Genomic DNA, 18,168 nt, shown 5'->3' on the forward strand with positions numbered 1-18,168 from the left:
GCACACACACACACACACACACACACACACACACACACACACACACACACACACACACACACACACACACACACACACACACACACACACACGCGCGCTGTACAGGGACGATCTGCCGAGCGACCCACATCCATGCCCACTCCACATGGTCCTAATGGCCACCGGTTTCACTCAGTTGTGAGTGAATGCATCTTTGTAGGCTATACTTATATTTTTCTTTTCTTTTCTTTTCTTTTCTTTTCTTTTCTTTTCTTTTCTTTTCTTTTCTTTTCTTTTCTTTTCTTCCCCCTCTCTCTCTCTCTCTCTCTCTCTCTCTCTCTCTCTCTCTCTCTCTCATAGGCTGTATGTGTAATATGTCAAGATATGTTATGTATTATAATAAGTCTATCAATATGTTTAAATAATAATGTTTTAATATGACAATCCATAATGTTGTATACAGACATGTAATTTATTATAACATAATTTCTATCATATATAGCTAGCCTAGCTGCAGATTATTTGGAAGAGCCTATAAGACAAGAAGCCAGATTTGTATCATTTTGTAACAGCAACCAGAGCAGCCAAAAGCTTCTTGCGAGAGAACAGATTTGCTGGAAGAAGGGAGCTGCTGGGAAATGGGAAAGTTCTTTTTATAGATGCCCTCAGAGCCCAGCAGCACCACTCATGTTGTTGAGTAGCTTTTCATATCATTATCACTTCAGAAGTGTATCTGATCGCTGTGTGGGGTAAACAAACTGTATTGATCCCAAAGGAAATTCCATATCCAGAACCAGGTTTCTGCCATGATGATGGATGTTTACAGCTGACTCTGCTACTCAGCTGGCTACTCAGTAAGATCAGGTGTATACTGTGCAGTATGTATACACACGCACGCACGCGCTCGCTCGCACGCACGCACGCACGCACGCACACACACACACACACACACACACACACACACACACACACACACACACACACACACACACACACACACACACACACACACACACACACACACACACACACACACACACACACACACACACACACACACACACACAGTCTGTCTGTCTGTCTGTCTGTCTGTCTGTCTGTCTGTCTGTCTGTCTGTCTGTCTGTCATCTCTTTGTGTTGTCTCCGTCTGGCTTGCAGTCTCCATCTTTTCCTTTTCTCTGCTTCTCTGGAAGAGGCTGAGGCCCCCAGCATTCCATGAGTAGAAACAGGTCTTTAATACCAGAGGAAGTTGGAAGGACTCAGGAGAAAGGTTAATTTATTGGGAGTCAAGTGAGTCATGCAGGCAATAACCTCAAGTATACACAAATTAATTCAGTGCCTTCTGTGACATGAAAATGCAAATTGATCAATAATGTAATACTGATAAATCTTGTTTGAGAACAATATCTAGCATCAGTTTTACAGCATGTTTGTTGTGATTTGCTCCTTTTTTCTTCAGACAGCAGACTACTGTGGAGTGGACACAGAGTCCTTAATCATTAAGGACTCTATTCATGCCTCACGGCCCCATAGCACAGGCATGAAAATCAGCTAACTTTAATTAGACAAGGTGGCGGGTTTAAGGAAGGGGTCAATGAGAGTCTTAAATGGATTGGCTTTAGTTCCACGAGACAGAGTTATATAGGCCTACCTAGTTTAAGGCATACAGTATCCGTCACTAACACAATAACTGAAACCACATCCTTTCCTGCAATATTTTCTCTATCCGATGTATTTCTTCCAGATCGCAAAAGGTTTACATTTCTAGTGCTACCGTATTTTGTATTTAGATTTTCAAGGGACCAAGCCAGTCCCAATAAGGGACTTGGTCCCTTATTGTTTTTGTTTTTGTCTGTATCACTGATGGAATGTGAAATATGGTGCAGTAGTAAACAGGTAGTAAACAACAGGTGTAGTTTCACCCACCGTTTGAGACACTGACAATGACACAGCGAAGGTCCGACTCATATGTGGCCGCACTGAGAAAACAAACATGTTTAATGAACAGGAGTTTTCATGTCTGTAAGACAAGGGACAAGTCAACAATAAAGTTGACTTGTCCCTCCAAAAGGTGGCACCAAGTACAAACAAAATGGTGAACTAAGTAGGCCTTACAGTAATTAATACATGGTTACCGTAATTGGTTACTTATACTAAACTATTGCTTTGAATTAAAAAATGTCCCAGTGGGGAAAGCAGAAAGCAGTACTCCGTGAAGAGGTCAGAGGTCAAAGTCCACGAAAGTTGTTCGGCATGAGGATACGCATATGTTTATCGAAGCTTTATTGCAGACGGTCAAACGGTTCATGAGCTATGCCTGTTCGAAAATAGAATTTTGAATTGAGTGCTTTGGCCAATGGTGGTGGGCTTTGCGTCCTAAGCATTGGACTCAGTGTGTAAGGTTGTGCATAATTATCTTTATCTGATGATGGATAAAAATAAGAAATTCAGTAGACCTACAAACTAGAAAAAGTGCCCTTCTGGGCACAGGTCTCCACCAGGAGGATAGGAGTGTGTGTGATGTTTGGCACAATGTTTAGGAGTAATATAAACATGTTTTTGTTTGTTTGTTTGTTTGTTACAGACGGACGGACGGACGGACGGACGGACGGACGGACGGACGGACGGACGGACGGACGGACGGACGGACGGACGGACAGACAGACAGACAGACAGACAGACAGACAGACAGACAGACAGACAGACAGACAGACAGACAGACAGACAGACAGACAGACAGACAGACAGACAGACAGACAGACAGACAGACAGACAGACAGACAGACAGACAGACAGACAGACAGACAGACAGACAGACAGACAGACAGACAGACAGACAGACAGACAGACAGACAGACAGACAGACAGACAGACCGACCGACCCTGTGCAGGTTCAGTCAGCTTCATGTTGTGGGGTCCACTGAACAACAGCTCAGAGACCCTAACACCAGAAAACAAGAGAACATTATATTTGAGGTCAGATGTAGAGTTGCCAATATTGATGACATCGGCGATCTCCATATGTATTCCCATATATGGGCCTAATTTTTATGCAGGACATTTATTCATAATGTGCCTCATTACTCATATTGTCTCTTTATTGATAATGGCGTTTAATGTTTGTGTTTGCACCCTTTGTTTTACATCACCTAATCAAGACTTTAATATATTAGCGCCCCTCACTTCATTTTTGTGTCCTCCATCAAATACATTTTCTTTATTTTCTCTTTGCCTACTTTTACCCATTCATTTTCAAACCACCCCACGACCTCAACACAGCTCTTCTGGCGCAATGCACGTGTTGTATTCCTGCCGGCTGCCGGTAGTGTGGGGCCTGGCAGACTGCGCAGCATCCCTAGTCAAAAAGTCCTATAGGATCTTCGAAATGTCCAATAGGATCCTACAGGATTTTGAAATCCTATAGGAATCCTATTGGATTTTTACACATATGATTGATTGATTGAAATCTTTATTAACAGTTTGCAGAATTACAGTACATTTCAAGCACAAACTCAATACAAAGACTGTTAACTGTGAGTGGACGACCCAATTAAGCCTTACACTTGTTTACAACAGGGTCCACATTGTTCAATTCATCAAAACATTTAGAGACAAACAAATAGACACTTCTATGTAGTTAAAGAACAGAACAGGAATTCATCATATAGGAAGCGAAAAGGGAAAAAAATATATATACAGTGAGGGGAACAGGGGGATAAAAGAAAAGAAAACGAAAGACAGAGTGTAGGGCGCCTGCACACAACACCATGCGTTGATGCCATGTGTGCATATGTGCAGGCACCCAACACCACGTCCATACAAAAACATAGTACAATCCATAGTACAAAGACAGAGTGTAGGGCGCCTGCACACAACACCATGCGTTGATGCCATGTGTGCATATGTGCAGGCACCCAACACCACGTCCATACAAAAACATAGTACAATCCAGATAAAAATTCAGCTTTTACAGAGGCCAGTTTCGAATTGCAGCCATCCGTAGGTGCCCTTTGAGAGCAGTTTTGAAGGAGCCAAGGGATTCACATGTCTTAATGACTGTTGGTAGGGCGTTCCACATTTTGGTAGCATAGGAGCGAAAAGAATTTAGTCCCTTGTTTGTGCCGAATCTGGGTTGTACATGGTTTGTTGCACTCCCTCTGGTGTTGTGGGTGTGTCCAACACAATCCTATAGGATTGTGTCAGCACTTTATAAAATCCAATTGGATTTTCCAAAGTGCCAATAGGATCTTATTGGGTTACCGGTATATCCAACTTTGGAAAGTCCAACAGGATTTTTCAAAGTTTCAATAGGATTCCATTGAAACTGCAGAAACTCCAGTAGGATTTTCTGAAGTTCCAATTGAACCTGGAGCCATGTCCAAAGTTCCAACAGCACCCTATAGGATTATATTGGAACTTCAGAAACTCCAATAGGATTGTCTGAAGTTCCATTTGAACCTGTTCTGTTTCAACAGAACCCTATAGGATTATTTTCCAACAGCCAAAGCCTTTAAACAAAATCATTCAAGTCAAGCCTATTGGAAATATAAGTGTGTTTGCTTATAAAAAAATCATCCCCATTAAAACAAATGTAGCATTTTTTTAAAATGTAGAACAAATACAACGGTGCTCTGTGGCCTACGGTCGCAACTATATAATCCAGTAAGACGCCTGAGGGCGAGGTCGTGTGCACTGGCCATATATGGAGTGTGTCTTGAGTGTACATGTTTGATGAGGTCAGATCAACATATGGAATGTTAGAACAGGTCAGCTCCAAATATGGAGATCTGGAGGGTGGCAGCAGGGGCAGTGTCTTGAGTGAACAGGCATTGAGGGCACAGGTAGGGCCGGGACTTCATTTTCAGGCCTGTTTAGAACTCTAGTTTTCGCCGGCTGCCGGGTGCGGCTGCACTCATAACTTTGGAGCAGGCCCGTCTATAGTTTGAATGGACAGGTATCAGATCAAAGGGAGACATCGAAGAGGAAGGACGGATGGGGAACGATCAACATAATGTCAGAACAGGTTCTGACATATATCCATATATTAATATTGATGACATCAGGATCTCCATAGCAGGTCGCATTTACTATATAATCCCTGATTTACTATCATCCCTGATGATGTCATAATGCTGTGACGAGACCTGGGCACAATGTGGGTTTTCCCCATGTATGGGGATTTTGGGTGATGTACGATTCTATAGTTAACCTTCGATAATCATATAATAATAATATAATTGCGACCTTCAATTATATTAGGCCTATATTATGTGTGTGTGTGTGTGTGTGTGTGTGTATATATATATATATATATATATATATATATATATATATATATATATATATATATATATATATATATAAAATATTGCTTATTGTTACAATGGGAGTGATACACACACACACACACACACACACACACACACACACACACACACACACACACACACACACACACAGGCGCTGGTGTTACTATGGATGGAATTTATGGGAGATGGGGTGATACGCGTGCGCGCGCACACACACACCTCGGTCTAGAATTTCTCAGAAAACTGTCGTGATTCAAGCAAGACGTAAACGGTCTCTTTGTTTGTTATTGGTTGACACTACGTCACGGTTTCATGTTAAGATCTACAAGCTAACAACTCGTCGCGTCGCAACGCGGAGTGAGCTTGTAGATCTGTTCGTTTTTGACAAGCGTACACCGACTGTACTTAGCGCGAGATTTGAACTTTTCAGAAGAGGAAATAATATAAACTGCGTCACGTCTTGGACTGATGCCTGATGGACTCCCACTTTCAGCAGTTTATTCAGCGTTTTTTGAGGTGAGTGTTTAACTGTTTATTAAATGGCACAGGGGAAACTTTATTTAGGTGATTTGCTATTTGTTTGCATACTTATACTTGTCCCATAAGTTTAACACATGGAACCGCGGAGGAGGGGCTATTTTGTACCGTGTTTTGGTGTGGTTGCTTTGAAGACTTGTTTATGGATATTGAGTATTTTTAATATAAGCCTTCCATTTGGGAAAAACACAGGCTTTAACTATCTTCGGGTGCAGTTGCCCAACGATATCAGGGCAGGCCCATTATTAATTTACATGCTGGGGACCCATACTCAACATTTCTAACAAAACCTTGGTGTACTCAACATGTCCGGGTTCACAATGGGGCTCCATGGGCTGCCAAGTAGACTATAGTAGGGCATTGCGGTTCTCAAAGTGGGGCCTGGGCCGGGGTACAGGTAAAATAGCAAAGAATCTGTTAGACCACTATGTTATACTTTGGCTATTCGAAAATGGCCAATCCTCAAGCTCATAACATTGCATTGCAAGCCAATTGCATTGCAATAGGCTGTGAGTTTGTAGATTGGCTATAGCTATTTTCCTTGAAACTTTGTGAAATGTCCTGATTAATTTTGAATTAATACCACAAATCTCCTCTGGGAATCACTGGTGCAAAATTGGGCTTGAGACCAGATATTATGTTGAATAGCCAACATGAGTAATATAATGTTAAGTTAGTTGCTCTAGTACTTATCTACCAGTATGTATTTATTTATTTTATGTTATGTATAACTTGTTGTTGTATTGGTATGAAAGTGATGTATTGGTATGAAGATGTGTTTACATAAAGATGACCAGAATAGTAATACATTTAGTAGCCGCAATTTGCAACTCTAGATTTTTTTACAATGGGCTGAATCCAGAGTTGCAATAACCTCCATCAACTTCCTATGCATGTTTTTTGGTTTGTGATCTCCTGGTCTTAAATGACGTTAAACTCACCAACTTTGCAGCTGCAGTCCAAGCTTGAATTATCCTCTTTCAATCTGGTGTCTCTTGTTTATCATAAAAGTCCCCCGTAGAGATGTTATGAGCTACTTTCTGTCCAAAATATTCCAAGAGTGACAATATCGAGCCGCCATTTTGATTTTTGCAACGTGCCGTAAAACAAGATGTGAGGGGGAGTGCTTGTTTAATAGCGTCCCTCCCTCCCTAGGGCGTCGGCCTCTTCTTTGGGTGTCTTACCTGCGCAGGTAAGATTCTATTAAACAAGCGCTCCCCCTCACATCTTGTTTTACGGCACGTTGCAAAAATCAAAATGGCTCTTGGAGTTCCCATGTCTCAGACTGACTATCCAAAATAGTAAGTACAATAATGTGTCAATTGTCTCCTTATTTAATTGCATGAGTTATGACTATATTTTATACATGTTTCTTCTACTTTGCCTTCTAAAGCTCGCTTGGGATCTGAGAGATATCACATTGATGTGGACAAACAAATCCTCAATAAGCTCGCTGCGATGGCAGAAAAAAGGTAATTGCCAGAATCTAATTTGAACTAGATTTTCAAGTAACAAAAACTGACTGATGGCAGTAGCACCCTGAATCACTCACTCACTCACTACTTGACTGACATTTGTTCTCGTGATTTTAAAGGATTATGAAAATAACATTATTATAATAACTTATTGTATATTTTTTTATGAAGGCCTCCAATTGGAAGCAGCAATTCTGCTCTTGCCTGTACTATTCAAGGAGAAACCAGAGTTTCCGTTTGAAGTTGAGGTGAGCCATGAACCGTTCACTAGTGGGAGAAGCACTATGTAATTGAACCACATTTTATTATTGCATTAGTTTTTATATTATCAAATGGTTGTTTCTGTTTTTGACACAGTGGCTCTGCAGGAGACTAGCCAGAGGGTGTGTGTTTGCCTGATGGTTAATGGTATTCCCTCTCCCCAGGGCCTAGCTCAGACCAGCACTGAAATGTCGACACCAAAGATGATGCTGAAAGGCTGCAGGGAGGGTCACCCCATGAAATATGACCACATTATGCTGTCGATGGATGACCAGGTAATCACAGAGGAAAGTGTGGACATCTCAATGGCACTGGGACTCAGAATCCAGTACCCTAAAGGACTGAAAAAGACACTGACCTTTTTGGAGTGTGTTGTTCTGAAATTGAAGGATGCAGGCAAACTTCCTGTCACAGTAAAAAGAGTGTACAACTCCATCTACGAGTAGCATGTACGTAGGAGTCAGTGTTCTCTCTCTATGTCTGGATGGCCACTTGAGAGTCAGCTAAAAAGCAAGGACTTTGCCCCTGGACTGGGCCTCTTCTAATTCTGGAGTGTACATTTTGTTTTAGAAATCCTGAAAGACTGTCAAAGTGTCAAAAACAGTCAAGTGTGTTGTTGACCATTATAATGTTGTTTCACAGAGAAGAACTTTAAAGGGATCGTTCAGATTTTTTTAAACTTTAGCTGTATGAAATACTTGCCATTAATATAGTGGTTGCAACTGTATTCATTGATTGCCTGATTGAGTCCCGTGGTGGGAGTTCTGCTCTGTTTTTGTGAAATATTAAGTTCCGGTCATTTTGTGGGGGGGCACTGGGGCCACGCATTAAAAGTAAATTAATCCACAACATCATTTCTATTGTTCTAAAATATTAGTGCAAAATTGTTTACCCCTCTATCACACGGAACTATGTTTTTTGTGTCCGTATCACTACGCCCAAAAGATAGTTCCATGTGATAGAGGGGTCAAAGTCAAACTAATATTTTAAAAAGGTCAACAATAAAAATTGTTAGTTTTGTGGATTAATTTACTTTTACTGCATGGCTCCAGTGCCCCCGGAATGACCGGAACTACTTAATATTGACAAAAACCAGAGCAGAACTCCCACCACGGGACTCAATCGGGCAATCAATTAATACAGTTGCAACCACTATATTAATGGCAAGTATTGCATACAGCTTAAATTAAAAAAAAAAACAGAATTTCAAGGACCCCCAGTTTGACATGCATATTAGTCTACAGTCCTATTTAATGACATTTCTATCTCTCTGAAACTGAAATAAATTAGCCTACTGTTCGATTGTGTTTGCTTTCATTTCTTTCAGAATTTCTTTTCAGAATTCTATTGGATTATAGTCTAGGAATCCTATAGGAATCCAGCAGAGGAATCCAGTAGGATTCCAGTACAAGAATCAAATGGGATCCTATTGGATTTCTTATTGGATAATAATCCTATAGAAGTAAATCCTATGAGAAAAAAAATCCTATAAGATTTTGGAACAAATCCTTTTGGATAATTTCTTATAGGATAATAATCCCATAGAAAAAGTCCTATTGGAAATCCAATTAAAAAATCCTAAATAAGAATTTGGAACAAATCCTATTGGATAATTTCTTATAGGATAATAATCCCATAGAAAAAGTCCTATTGGAAATCCAATTAAAAAATCCTATAAGAATTTGGAACAAATCCTATTGGATAATTTCTTATAGGATAATAATCCCATAGAAAAAGTCATTTTTTCCCATAGAAAAAGTCATTTTTTTATAGGATTATAATCCTATAAGAAAATATCCTATTGGACTTTTTGACTAGGGATGCGAGTTTACTGTGTGGCGAGCCCGAGCAGACTGCTGACCATATAATCACCTCCTGTCCTCTGTAGGCCTACAGACCTCCGTTAGAGGCTTGCCTCTTCCACGTGGGACCAGAGACAAGAGCGTGGCTTTGTGACACTGAGCTGGACATATGACGACGATACACGAAAGAAGAAAGAAGGTATAGTGTTGAAGAGATTGAGAGCTCAGCCTCAAGTGGTAATGTGAAGATTTGACTGATATGCAATGCTGGCGCCTATATGCATTGTTAAAGTTTGCACAATTAATTATCAATTGACCATAATATCGATAAAAACTTCTCACTCATAGTTGTGCTCTCCAAAACATGTTATTTAGACATCACATGCAGAACAGTCCATTCTGCCACTGCAGGAAGCATTCCCTTCTACCATATTTTACATTCCTTAATTGATTGAGGAATTATTTTCTGCACGAGGTGGAGGGTGTATAAGCATCGGGGTGCCAAGTGGTCCAGACCGTCCAGGCGCATGCCACATAATAGACTTTGGCCTGACAGTGTGTCGTGTGTTCGAGTCCTGTTCATGATGACCTTTGCAGGCTTTGCTGCATGTCTCTCCCCTTCTCTCTCTCCCTCTTTCCTGCATGTCCATCTTCACTTGATACTATCAATAAACGCAGAAAAGCCAATTCTTAATGATGATAATTAATTTTATATATATATATATATATATATATATATATATATATATATATATAGAATACACACACACACACACACACACATGTTTAAATTACTCCTAAACATTTTGCCAAACATCACACACTCTCCTATCCTCCTGGTGGAGACCTGTGCCCATATGTAACAGGTTTTTGGGAGAGTTGTTACTACTCAGGTTCGGACTCCAGTTCACACCAATACAAAGCAATATGACACGACACAATAGGGATATAGTATAAAAGTACAAAAGCCTTTTTATTATAGTCTAAACATATTAATTCATTCAACGATACAATATGATAGTGCAAGGGTACCCTTTTCTTTAAAACAAATACAGTTTAAATTCAACACATTAAGGCAAAATCAATTCGACACATTAAGGCAATTTATCACATTTAAAAATAGCAAGCAGCACCGTAAAAGCTAGAGGGGAGAGAGTCAGTGATTCAGGGGGTTAGGAATACCAGTCCAGTCCAGTGGTGAATACGATCTGGGTATAGCGCCTCGCCACAGACGTGACGAGACAGCAAATTTAGTTTAGTCCGATCCACACTGTCCAGTCCTGGACTTCCGCGTCGCCACTATCCGGGCGTCCTGACGCTCCGCTGTCAACACACAGATAGAACGTATAATGAGTGACAGCCCTCGCCAAACCCGGCAGTTTCAACAGTGATAAACACGCACACTGGCGTTGTTACTTTCCTTTCGCAAGGAGTAGGACGAGCATATCAATGATAAATCTCTGCGACGCTGCTCCACCGCCGTCACCACATCAGGCTGGCACCAGCACCTCAACACACAGATAGAACGTATAATGAGTGACAGCCCTCGCCAAACCCGGCAGTTTCAACTGTGATAAACACGCACACAGGCGTTGTTACTTTCCTTTAGTCAGAAGATAGAGAGCGTTGACATTGCAGACTAGAGTGTTCGATCTCAGCGACGTGGAGGAGGCGATGCGGACATCGGACCCACGGGTCGTATGGAGGAGGAGAGAAGTCCAATCCGCGGCACAACGTGGAGAGATAAGGGGTTACTTTTATCTGGCCTACAACATGTAGGGAGAACTTTAGGAGGACATGAGAGAGAGAGAGGGCTGGCGTGTTCCGGCGACGGCGACAGCAGGCACTGTCTGAGCCGAGAGAGAGAGATGGGATCTAGGTGGACCTTTTATTTGGGCGTGGAGTTTTCCTGGCAAATGAATGTCCCGACTCAGTCCGTGTCACAGGCTGCACACGCCCCGGCCAGAGCACCCGACAGGTAAACAATACTGTGGCATAATGTTCATTGTCCATCGCTATTATAGCGCACGGCACTCATCAAATAACAGAAATGGAACACGCATGCATGATCAAAAAATGAAACACAAAATATAAATAAAGCAATAACCCACAATGTAAACCATTTATCATGCTGCTCTACGTGGCACTGTACATTCTGTGACATTAGACCAAATGGCATTCTCCACTCTATGACACACCTCCCCCCTTTGTCCGTTGTCGTCCCGACAACGTCTAGTCACCGTACCTGTTTGGAGGCCTACCCCTATTGGGTCGCTGTGACCGTCGCAAAGGTACTTCGTGTTCCTGCTCTTGTCCATCATCTTGATCTATAGGCGGGGTTGCTGGGTCACCTTCTCTTGGGCCTGTAGATGCTGTGGGCACAAAGGTCAGAGGTAACAATATTGGCCTAAAGTGTTCATTTGGGTAAGAGGGCATTGTTTCAGTCTCTGGGGCTTGTTGTACCACTTCAGGGGGGTTGAAAGGGCATGGTCGAAGGTGATTCCGGTGGATTGTCCTAACAGGTCCTTCCTTCCCTTCTGGCCTGATCTGGAAGACTGGCACGCCGGGGCGTGATTGGTCGAGAACCACATAGGGTTGGGGCTGCCAGTGGGGTGCCAGCTTGCCTTGCTCTCTGCGGCGGAAGTTGCGTAAGAGCACTCTTTCTCCGGGCAGCAAGGGTAGGTGTTTTGCTCTCTCATCATACCTATCCTTGTCCCTCATTCTGTTTTCTCTGGTCTTAACTGCAACCTGTTTGTAGACTCTCTGCAGTGTTTGGTTGTGTTGATGGACCCAGCCTTCTAGGTCATGTCTTTGGGTCAGCGCCGGTGCTCCTACGACCGTTTCCACAGGCAGGCGGGCATGTCGACCAAACATGACATAGTGCGGGGTCAGTCCGGTGGTCTCGTGGGTGGTGTTGTTGTACATCTGGAGCAGAGTCGGCAAGTGATCTGGCCAGTGTGCTTGGTCAACCTGACTCAGCGTTCCTAAGAGAGACAAAATAGTCTTGTTAAACCTTTCACAGGCCCCGTTCCCTTGAGGCCTGTAGGGTGTAGTTCGGATCTTGGAGCATCCGTAGAGGCTGCACAGCTGTGCTACCAGGTTTGACTCGAACGCTGCCCCCTGGTCAGACAGGATCCGTTCTGGGCACCCCCACGCCTGGATGAGGTGGCGCCAGAGAACCCGGGTAGTAGTGGCCGCTGTCTGGTCTTTCGTAGGGATGGCCCACCCATACTTTGAGAATAAGTCAGTCATAACCAACAGGTAAGGGTAAGTGTCGCCATGACGGCCAAGAGATAAGTAATCAATTGAGACAGTTTCCATGGGGTAAGATGTGAGAATTGGCACCAAAGGCGCCCTTACCTCTGGACCACGTTTCTGTTGGACACAACTTGCGCACTGGGACCCCCATTCCTGCAGGTCAGTAATCATCCCTGGCCAGTAGAAGGTCTTCCTCAGTAGGGCTTCAATTTTGGCCACTCCCATGTGGCCTGAGGAGTTGTGGTACTTCTCCCACAGCTCCTTGGTCTTGCTTGAGGGTACCACAATTTGAGCCAAGTTCAAACCGGTGTTGCGCTCTTGCGCTCTCCTCTTCAACACACCTTCCTGGATGTGTAGGCGACTCCATTCTCGCAAGAGGCGTCTTACCACAGGCAGGCTGTCCTTCCTTTCCTCCGCTCCTGGGAGGTGTTCTCCTGCAACCCACTCCTTCACTTGGGCCAGGGTTTGGTCTCCATCCTGCCAGTTTTTCCACTGGTCTTCCATTTCCGGGGTTGCCTCCAATTCCACTGCAGCCGCTGCGGCTTGGACAAATCCAGTCTCCTGCGGTAACCTGGACAAGATATCAGCGTTACGGTTGGCAGTACCTGGGCGGTATTTCAGTTCAAAGTCAAAATTTGCCAGCTGTGCTGCCCAGCGCTGTTCAACAGCCCCTAAGCGTGCTGTGTCCAAATGGACAAGGGGGTTGTTGTCGGTAAAGGCCAGGAACTTATTGCCCCATAAGTAGTCCTTAAACTTTTCTGTGACGGCCCACTTGAGGGCCAAAAACTCTAGTTTGAAGGAACTGTAGTTTTGGTCATTTCTTTCTGTTGGAATCAAACTTCTGCTGGCATAGGCAACTACCCTCTCTTTGCCATCCTGTACTTGTGATAGTACGGCCCCCAAACCCCCTAGGCTAGCATCAGTATAGAGGGTAAAGGGCTTTGAGAAGTCGGCATAGGCCAAAATTGGAGCACTCACCAGAGCAGTCTTCAGGGCATCGAACGCCGTCTGGCAGTCCGGAGTCCAATCGATGCTTCTCCCCTTCTGTAAACTGGCTGTGCCTACTAGGAGGGCGTTAAGGGGTGCAGCTACCTTGGAGAAGCCCTTAATGTACCTCCTGTAGTACCCCACGAACCCCAGGAATGAGCGTACCTGGCTGACAGTTGAAGGGACGGCCCAGTCCTTTACGACAGCGGTCTTTCCAGGGTCAGTGGAGATCCCCTCACTGGAGATGACATGACCAAGGTAGGTTACCTTCCTCTGGAACAGGTGGCATTTCTTGGGTTGTAGCTTCAGGCCATGGGCTACCAGCTTTTTGAAGACCTGCTCCAGGTGTTCAATGTGGGTGTCGAAATCCGGAGAATAGACTATCACATCGTCCAAATAGATTAGGAGAGACTCATTGACGTGCCCCCCCAGGCACCGCTGCATCAGGCGTTGGAACGTCGCTGGGGCGTTGCATAGGCCGAAAGGCATCCTCTGGAACTCGTAGAGGCCCATGGGGGTAGTAAATGCAGTCTTCTCTCGGTCCTTCGGGTCAACGTCCACCTGCCAGAACCCACTGGCGAGATCGAGAGTGGAGTACCAGGCCGCTTGTTTTAGACAGGTGAGGGATTCTTCTATCCTCGGTAGGGGGTAGGCGTCTTTGTGGGTGAGAGCGTTGAGCTTCCTGTAGTCCACGCAAAAGCGCCATGACCCATCCTTCTTCTTCACAAGGACAATCGGTGCCGCCCAAGGGCTGGAGCTTTCCTTGATGACCTCGGTGTCCAACATGTTTTGGAGGAGCCCTCTCAGCTCTGGGTAGAGGCTTGGTGGGATCGGCCTGTAGCGCTCCCTGCTGGGTGGTGCTGAGCCTGTGGGGATTGAATGGAGGACTGCATCAGTCTGTCCGAAGTCCTCGTCTCCTGCTGCAAAGGCAGCCTTCCATCGCTGCAGCAGGGAATCCATCGTCTGTTGCTGCTCTGCGGACAGCCCATCGCCTTTCAGCAGGTGGACTGGGTGCTGGTCTTCTGTGGCGACCTGGTTCACCTGGACATCAACTTCCACTACCCCTGGGTCTGAAGCCTTCAACACCAGGTCCTTCTCACCCCGCACCTGGCTTGCATCGACCTGGAAGATGTTAGCAAGGGGGCGTCGTTGAGGTATTAAGATGGGGTAAGGGTTCACGTTGCGTATCCTTATGGGGAGGCGTCCTTTCACCACCCAAGCAACGGACCGGGCCACCTGCCATTCATCATCTCTCTCTGGGCCCTCCACCAGAGCGCAGAAGTCAGACCTGGACCTTGTCCCGTACAGGTGTGTCCATAACACCATCTCACTGTTGGGAGGGATGTAGACTGGGTCTTGGCGGGTCAACCGGGCCACTCCAACCTGTCCATCTGATGGTTCAGCCTGCGACACCCTCTGGCAGACGGCGAAGGCACGTTCCCACTCACCTTTGGCCTGCCGGGACATGGTAGCACCAAATGCCGTCAGCCCTGGGTGGACTCCCTGGAACAGTTCTTTCCAGAAGTGTGAGATCACATTCATTCCCAGAATGCCCTTCTCAGCATTCAGGCACTCGTCTTTGACAATGATGACCCCCTTACCGGACACAGTGACCCCTCCCACTGTGAAATCCAAGAGGGCGTACCCGGTATAGGGGATCCGTAGGCCATTGGCAGCTTTTAGGGTCAGCCAGTACAGATCCTGTGGGTCCCGTGTCTGTTCCCCCCCGAGCCATTTTTTTAAAGAAGGATTCACTGAACAATGTTACTTGTGAACCTGTATCGAGCAAGCAGGGTAATTTAACCCCTGCAACAGCTATTTCCACCCCTGGACACGTACCAATAATAGCGTTCTCCTCTGCTCGGTTCCCCTGGTTCCCCTCCCCAACCACTTGGCTTCCAGTGGCTGGGGCTATTAGTTTAAATGCCTCCTCTCCTGTGGGCAGCGCCTCTGGATGTGGCCTGCCTGTCCACAGCCTCTACAAATGGGCTGGCCCTGTTGGTCCCATTCGAAAGCCTGGTGTCGTCCAGGGGAGGGTGAATAACGACCCTCCTGAACTCTCCCTCGTACAGTAGAGCGTCTGTACTCTTCTGGGGCATTCTGTGGGGAAAGTTGCCGTTTAATTTCGTCTTTCAGAGTTTCAGTTAGAACAGATATTTGGTCTTTCATTTCTTTCCTAAGTTCAGCTCTTACAGTCTCTCTCCACTCGTTTAAACTAGGAGCTGCTGGGGTCTCTTGTGGTGGAGGCACTGAGACACGCGCTGCGCATGCAGACTCCATCCTCTGTTCGGCTTCCAATGCTCGAGCTTCACTACACACTTCACTGAAGGACAATGTAGGGTTTCTACGAACCTGGCGTTGGAGTTCTTGTTGTACTGTGCTAGGTCTCAAACCCAGGACAAGCTGGTCTCGGATGGTCATCTCATCTTGAGCCGAGCCATTTGGTTCATGCTCTCGCCATATGGAGAATAGCTCCCGGAGCCGGAGAATGTAGGCGGCAGCCGTGTCTCCTTCCTGTTGGTGACATTTAAAGAATTGCGCACGGAGCTGGGCTACTGGAGTTACCTGTCCATACAGCTTCTGTAGCTCCTGTAGGATGGCTGTGCTAGTTGCACGCCTAGCTGGGTCTAATAGACGTATCTCTCGCTTTGCATCGCCTTCGAGTGCTCCAAAAATAAAGTCTATTTTCTGTTCTTCATTCAACCCTTGTGCCCGCAGCATAGCCCGGACCTGCCCATTCCATTCTGAAAACCTCATTTTACTTGGATCACCATTAAATTTTGGGATCCATGGGACCCCATAAACCATGGCATCATCATTGCATTTATCAATGGTTGACTTGCATTAACATTTTCTGACCTGGCCCCATCTACTCGTGGTACACTAGGGCCCGCCCTTTCAGGTTGTATTTCAATTTCGTCGGCCATTTTGCTCTGTACGGTGTGAATAAGGAGTCCTGCCGACTACGCCACTTATGTAACAGGTTTTTGGGAGAGTTGTTACTACTCAGGTTCGGACTCCAGTTCACACCAATACAAAGCAATATGACACGACACAATAGGGATATAGTATAAAAGTACAAAAGCCTTTTTATTATAGTCTAAACATATTAATTCATTCAACGATACAATATGATAGTGCAAGGGTACCCTTTTCTTTAAAACAAATACAGTTTAAATTCAACACATTAAGGCAAAATCAATTCGACACATTAAGGCAATTTATCACATTTAAAAATAGCAAGCAGCACCGTAAAAGCTAGAGGGGAGAGAGTCAGTGATTCAGGGGGTTAGGAATACCAGTCCAGTCCAGTGGTGAATACGATCTGGGTATAGCGCCTCGCCACAGACGTGACGAGACAGCAAATTTAGTTTAGTCCGATCCACACTGTCCAGTCCTGGACTTCCGCGTCGCCACTATCCGGGCGTCCTGACGCTCCGCTGTCAACACACAGATAGAACGTATAATGAGTGACAGCCCTCGCCAAACCCGGCAGTTTCAACAGTGATAAACACGCACACTGGCGTTGTTACTTTCCTTTCGCAAGGAGTAGGACGAGCATATCAATGATAAATCTCTGCGACGCTGCTCCACCGCCGTCACCACATCAGGCTGGCACCAGCACCTCAACACACAGATAGAACGTATAATGAGTGACAGCCCTCGCCAAACCCGGCAGTTTCAACTGTGATAAACACGCACACAGGCGTTGTTACTTTCCTTTAGTCAGAAGATAGAGAGCGTTGACATTGCAGACTAGAGTGTTCGATCTCAGCGACGTGGAGGAGGCGATGCGGACATCGGACCCACGGGTCGTATGGAGGAGGAGAGAAGTCCAATCCGCGGCACAACGTGGAGAGATAAGGGGTTACTTTTATCTGGCCTACAACATGTAGGGAGAACTTTAGGAGGACATGAGAGAGAGAGAGGGCTGGCGTGTTCCGGCGACGGCGACAGCAGGCACTGTCTGAGCCGAGAGAGAGAGATGGGATCTAGGTGGACCTTTTATTTGGGCGTGGAGTTTTCCTGGCAAATGAATGTCCCGACTCAGTCCGTGTCACAGGCTGCACACGCCCCGGCCAGAGCACCCGACAGGTAAACAATACTGTGGCATAATGTTCATTGTCCATCGCTATTATAGCGCACGGCACTCATCAAATAACAGAAATGGAACACGCATGCATGATCAAAAAATGAAACACAAAATATAAATAAAGCAATAACCCACAATGTAAACCATTTATCATGCTGCTCTACGTGGCACTGTACATTCTGTGACATTAGACCAAATGGCATTCTCCACTCTATGACATGCCCAGAAGGGCACTTTTTCTAGTTAATTTCTGCATCTCTTAGGGCCCATTTAACCATATAATGCATTTGGATGGCAAAAATGGCAGATCTGCAAGTTCAGTGTCTTGAATGAGATGTGCTGTGAGTTTGCATATCTGCTATTTTCCAGCATAGGACCGTTGCACAGTGAAGTATAAACAAGGCTTTAGGATTTATGTCGTTTTTAGAATCCTCCTCCTCAGGAGCATATCCATGGATATCCCAAAC

The 18,168-nt window shown here is 45.1% G+C and overlaps 1 protein-coding gene across 1 annotated transcript; it reads left to right on the forward strand.

Moving 5' to 3' along the window:
* Window positions 1–5,774: 5,774 nt before the first annotated feature.
* Window positions 5,775–9,564, forward strand: LOC308319758 (uncharacterized protein). The gene is made up of 5 exons (XM_080769940.1): window positions 5,775–5,804; window positions 7,219–7,297; window positions 7,472–7,548; window positions 7,726–7,836; window positions 9,450–9,564. Exons 2-5 carry the CDS (start codon window positions 7,249–7,251, stop codon window positions 9,534–9,536), a joined length of 324 nt encoding a protein of 107 aa, XP_080626066.1. The 5' UTR covers window positions 5,775–5,804; window positions 7,219–7,248; the 3' UTR covers window positions 9,537–9,564.
* The last annotated feature ends 8,604 nt before the right edge of the window (window positions 9,565–18,168 follow it).

This window comes from Protomyctophum bolini, assembly GCF_963924005.1.
Source record: "Protomyctophum bolini genome assembly, chromosome: 8".
Taxonomy (NCBI): Eukaryota; Metazoa; Chordata; class Actinopteri; order Myctophiformes; family Myctophidae; genus Protomyctophum; species Protomyctophum bolini.

What these genes read in the sequence shown, in the direction of transcription:
- LOC308319758 (XM_080769940.1), top strand. Translation starts at nt 7,249, where the DNA reads ATGTGGACAAACAAATCCTCAATAAGCTCGCTGCGATGGCAGAAAAAA. An exon ending in GCTGCGATGGCAGAAAAAAG is followed by an intron (nt 7,298 to 7,471) that starts GTAATTGCCAGA and finishes TTTTTTATGAAG; the next exon opens with GCCTCCAATTGGAAGCAGCA. An exon ending in AGTTTCCGTTTGAAGTTGAG is followed by an intron (nt 7,549 to 7,725) that starts GTGAGCCATGAA and finishes CCCTCTCCCCAG; the next exon opens with GGCCTAGCTCAGACCAGCAC.